Here is a 3739-nt window from a genome sequence, read left to right as displayed (position 1 = left end):
AAGCACAAAAGCTCATCACTTATAGAATAGATCAAGCTTTCAGTGCCTATTAGTCCCAGTCTGGAACAAATGAATGCATTTTCCTATGTTCATTTTACTTTTCTGTTGTAGGAACAACATATGGGACATTTGTGCAAAGGAAGGAAGCAAAAATCCTGCATTATTTTCAGGTGAAGTAGTAACCAACATTAAAAAATTACACTTAAAAAGTCTATTTTCATTTGTGAAGTTTGCAATTGGAAGTACTGTTTTCCCAACTCAGAACAATAAATGGGGGAAAAAATGACAAGTAGCCCAGTTTAATTTCAAACGTTAATATATTTTCTATTTTATAGTGAACATATTCATCGTTCACCCCTTATTTGCAGCAACTATGACGTCCTCATAAAAAGGGGTGACATTTGTAAGATGCCTCTTAAAATAAATATTTTTTTATAAAATAATAAAACTTCAAATAAATATTCTTTACACTAAACAATATGTTGAAAAAATTAGAAAATAAAGGCTGAATTTTACTGTAACTGTACAATATACATGAAGTCCAAAGGGAAATCAGAGTCTTGTAATAGAAGGTTTCCGTAAGACAAAATACAATCTAAAAACATACTGATTGATTCACATTCTTCCGAATGTACAACATATTAGTATAATATTTTGTGACTGTGCCATGTCTTATGACACCACATACTTTTCACAGTTGAAAATATTATCGTATATACAAAAATATAGCACATTATCTCTGGCAGAAAACAATGAAAGAAAAGGAGTCATTTGCTAATTTACAAATTTTGCAAGTACTATTCACAAACAATAGAGTTGCCTAGGAGTGTCTCTGTTGCTTTAGCTTATGCAATATGTGGGTCACAATGTACTGCATCCCATTCTTGGTTGTTTTTTTTTTCTGTATCCCACTAACTGGATTCTAACAAGCATATCAGTTAAGATGGCACACAGAGAAAAACCATTTCACTGCACACAGCAAAGTGTATCCCCAACCCTTCTACTACAGTGCCAAGACCATAGCTGCTTAGTTGGTTGCATATGTATGTTAAAATAATCCTGGTTACTTTAGTATTTCTGACTAGTGATGCTATGTTGGCTTTTCAAAGTTCCTGGGAGGGACATTGGGAACTTTGCAGCAAACAGTGTTGGAGTGTTTACAGCGGCACCCAGGCCGATTCACCCGGTCGTAACAGCCCTGGCACAACTTAAGGCAACCCTTGGCTGGTAGGTAACACCACAAGCAAGGCAGAAAGAGGGACACCACACCCATGGCAGACCATCTAGTGCAGCAATGCGACTGACTGCAGGAGCAGGGGTTGTCAGCACAGTTGTCCTCGTCATCGTTTGAGCAGTGGTAGAACAGGCCCTTCACGCAGCAAACACAAGTCCCGTAATCGACCACATTCTGGGCCGAGCAAAGACACTGCTTGTCACAGATCCAACATGATGGGAGGGTCCTCGGGTAAGTGCACTCCTTACATTTACACTTCCCACAGTCCTCGCACCTGTAGCTGTGTGTTCCCAAGTCTTCCTTGCTCAGTGGCTTCAGCTCGCTTGACTTGAGCTCAGACTTGGGCTGCATTCGGACTATCCCATCAGCAACTGGCCCTGAAGATGATCCTAGAAGTCTTTGTTCGGAGGAATTACTGCTCGTACTTGTCCTTGTACTGCTCCGTGAACCTGTGCTGACCGTGCTGATGGATCGGGACAGAGGCGCCCGAGAGGAGGTGTGCGTTTGCGTGTGCTGAATCCGGCTAAAATGACGATGCTCAGGCAAGCCATGGGGCCTTTCATTTTTGGGTTGGGTTGCTAGCCGAGGAGTGGACTTGATCCCCGGCCGCGGAGCCACCGTAGGTCCCTCTGTGTACTCATTCGTATTTCGGATGGCTCGGATCTGGTCCAGCGACAAGACGTGAACTTGCTGCGTCAGGACATCCCGCAGATCGGGCTCCCCATGCGGTCTCCCACTGTCACGCCGAGCCTGTAGCAAGGCCTGCGACCCGCTGCCGTGCTGAGCTCTCGTCTCCATCAGTGCCCAGAAGCGTGGTCACCCCGGCAGGCTTAGAACACATCTGAAATCCTGGAGCGACAAAGAGAGGATTCACTATTTCAACACATCTCATGCTCTCTCTCCAGCAGCCTTTCAAGCCTGCAGGATCCCACAGAACTGCGCACAAGCAAGTAATGCATCAGCCATTTAAAAAAAAAAATAAAAAAAAAAGGAGGCACATCTGGGGCGGAGCGCGGACCTCAGTCAGCTGAATGCACTTCCCTTGGCCTGTCCTGCCTACTTCTGTGGAGAGCTTAAAGAACGTCTGTTCTAGGTCCCTGCATCTTAACTTGTGGCTCTAGAAAGCCCAGGTTGTGCCTACTAACTAGGACTTCCCAGGTCATCTTCTGGTTAGACCATGGCCTTTAAAGTGATCACATTTCAACCACTTGAAGTGGCTCTTCTTTTCACATCAGCCTACTGAAAAACTCATTTTACATTTAAAAAAAAAAGAAGCCTGCTGCAAGTATTTAGCAAGTGTAATGTGACCTGCTGATGACAGACATATAATTCTCCAATTTTGTTTAAAAATGGATAATATTTTGGTAGGCTAGTCTCTTTACACATTAAACTTTACATGATGTAAATAGGAAATTTTAGTTTAATATCAATGGTCCCAAGAAAAACACTAAATAGCAATAAAATGTTTGAGGTTAGACATTAAATGAGTTAGTGCTACCAAAAACTTCAACAGAACAAGTAAAAATATCTCTCTCCAGTATTTTAGTGTGTCATACTTGTGTACACCACTGTGATTGTTATTTTAAGGCTCAATACTACAAAAGCCATGCTACCACAGTTTTATTTTTTAAAAACATGTAAAAAATTCCATAGACTACTTTCCAAATTGTAAATATTACCAAGAGTGGCTTGTGGGACAGAGGCATGCATGATATAATCAAACAATGCCAGAATCCAAGAAGTCTACTTGATTAGGAATACTACTTTAAAGATCATTAACTACAAAGTAGAAATGCAGACTTAAGAATTTAAATGGAAACTCAGTAAAAGACCCAGAAGATGAGAACTTGTAAATAACTAACTTCCACACTCAGATATGCAAAAGTTTCAAGTACTGCCCTCTAAGTTAGTTAATATTTGTTCTGCCTTTTATCATATCTCAAAGTGGTTCCAAAATCCAATTACCTATACAAAAATCCAGAACAATATTTTACAATTAAAATCCAGGCTGGAACCAAGCTTCTTACAAGGACCACACAATGTCTTCAATTACACCTAGAAAGAGCACCATAGTGTTACTCTGTTCACATCAGTTAACAACAATAATACTATACCGCAGTATAATAAAATATAGCCAAACAGTTTAACAATTAATATCTCAAGAAGCTGTCTTTATTTTAACAGCACTGCAAAACATTTAACCTTTTAATTCCTGGCTCCCCTCCCTCAAGTGCTTTTTCTTTAAAAAATCTAACTTGAAAAAGTGACCACCTATTTTAAATATTGCTAAGTCTTGGTCTTGGACCCAGAGTCTATGACATGGTGTTACATACACACACAGCACACACACAAAGAAGTATTGCAAACTTATCTGGAAGCATGGCTTATGTTTTCATCAAATTAAAAGCTTTGCCATATAAAAAGTTTCAACCACAACCCTAACTAGACATTTCCTCATCTCAAAATATCTTGAGATTTTAAAATAAAATAAAATAAAATAAAATA

General features: G+C 39.9%; 1 protein-coding gene across 1 annotated transcript; it reads right to left on the bottom strand.

Annotated features, from left to right (window-relative positions):
* Positions 1-298: 298 nt before the first annotated feature.
* On the bottom strand, positions 299-2139 carry SPRY2 (sprouty homolog 2 (Drosophila)). The gene has a single exon (XM_010180036.1). It carries the CDS (start codon positions 2030-2032, stop codon positions 1091-1093), a length of 942 nt encoding a protein of 313 aa, XP_010178338.1. The 5' UTR covers positions 2033-2139; the 3' UTR covers positions 299-1090.
* Positions 2140-3739: the final 1600 nt, after the last annotated feature.

This window comes from Mesitornis unicolor, unplaced genomic scaffold (genome assembly GCF_000695765.1).
Source record: "Mesitornis unicolor isolate BGI_N332 unplaced genomic scaffold, ASM69576v1 scaffold18842, whole genome shotgun sequence".
Lineage (NCBI taxonomy): Eukaryota > Metazoa > Chordata > Aves > Mesitornithiformes > Mesitornithidae > Mesitornis > Mesitornis unicolor.
The sequence above is the reverse complement of the archived record's forward strand: the minus strand, read 5'-3'. Positions and strand labels throughout refer to the sequence as shown.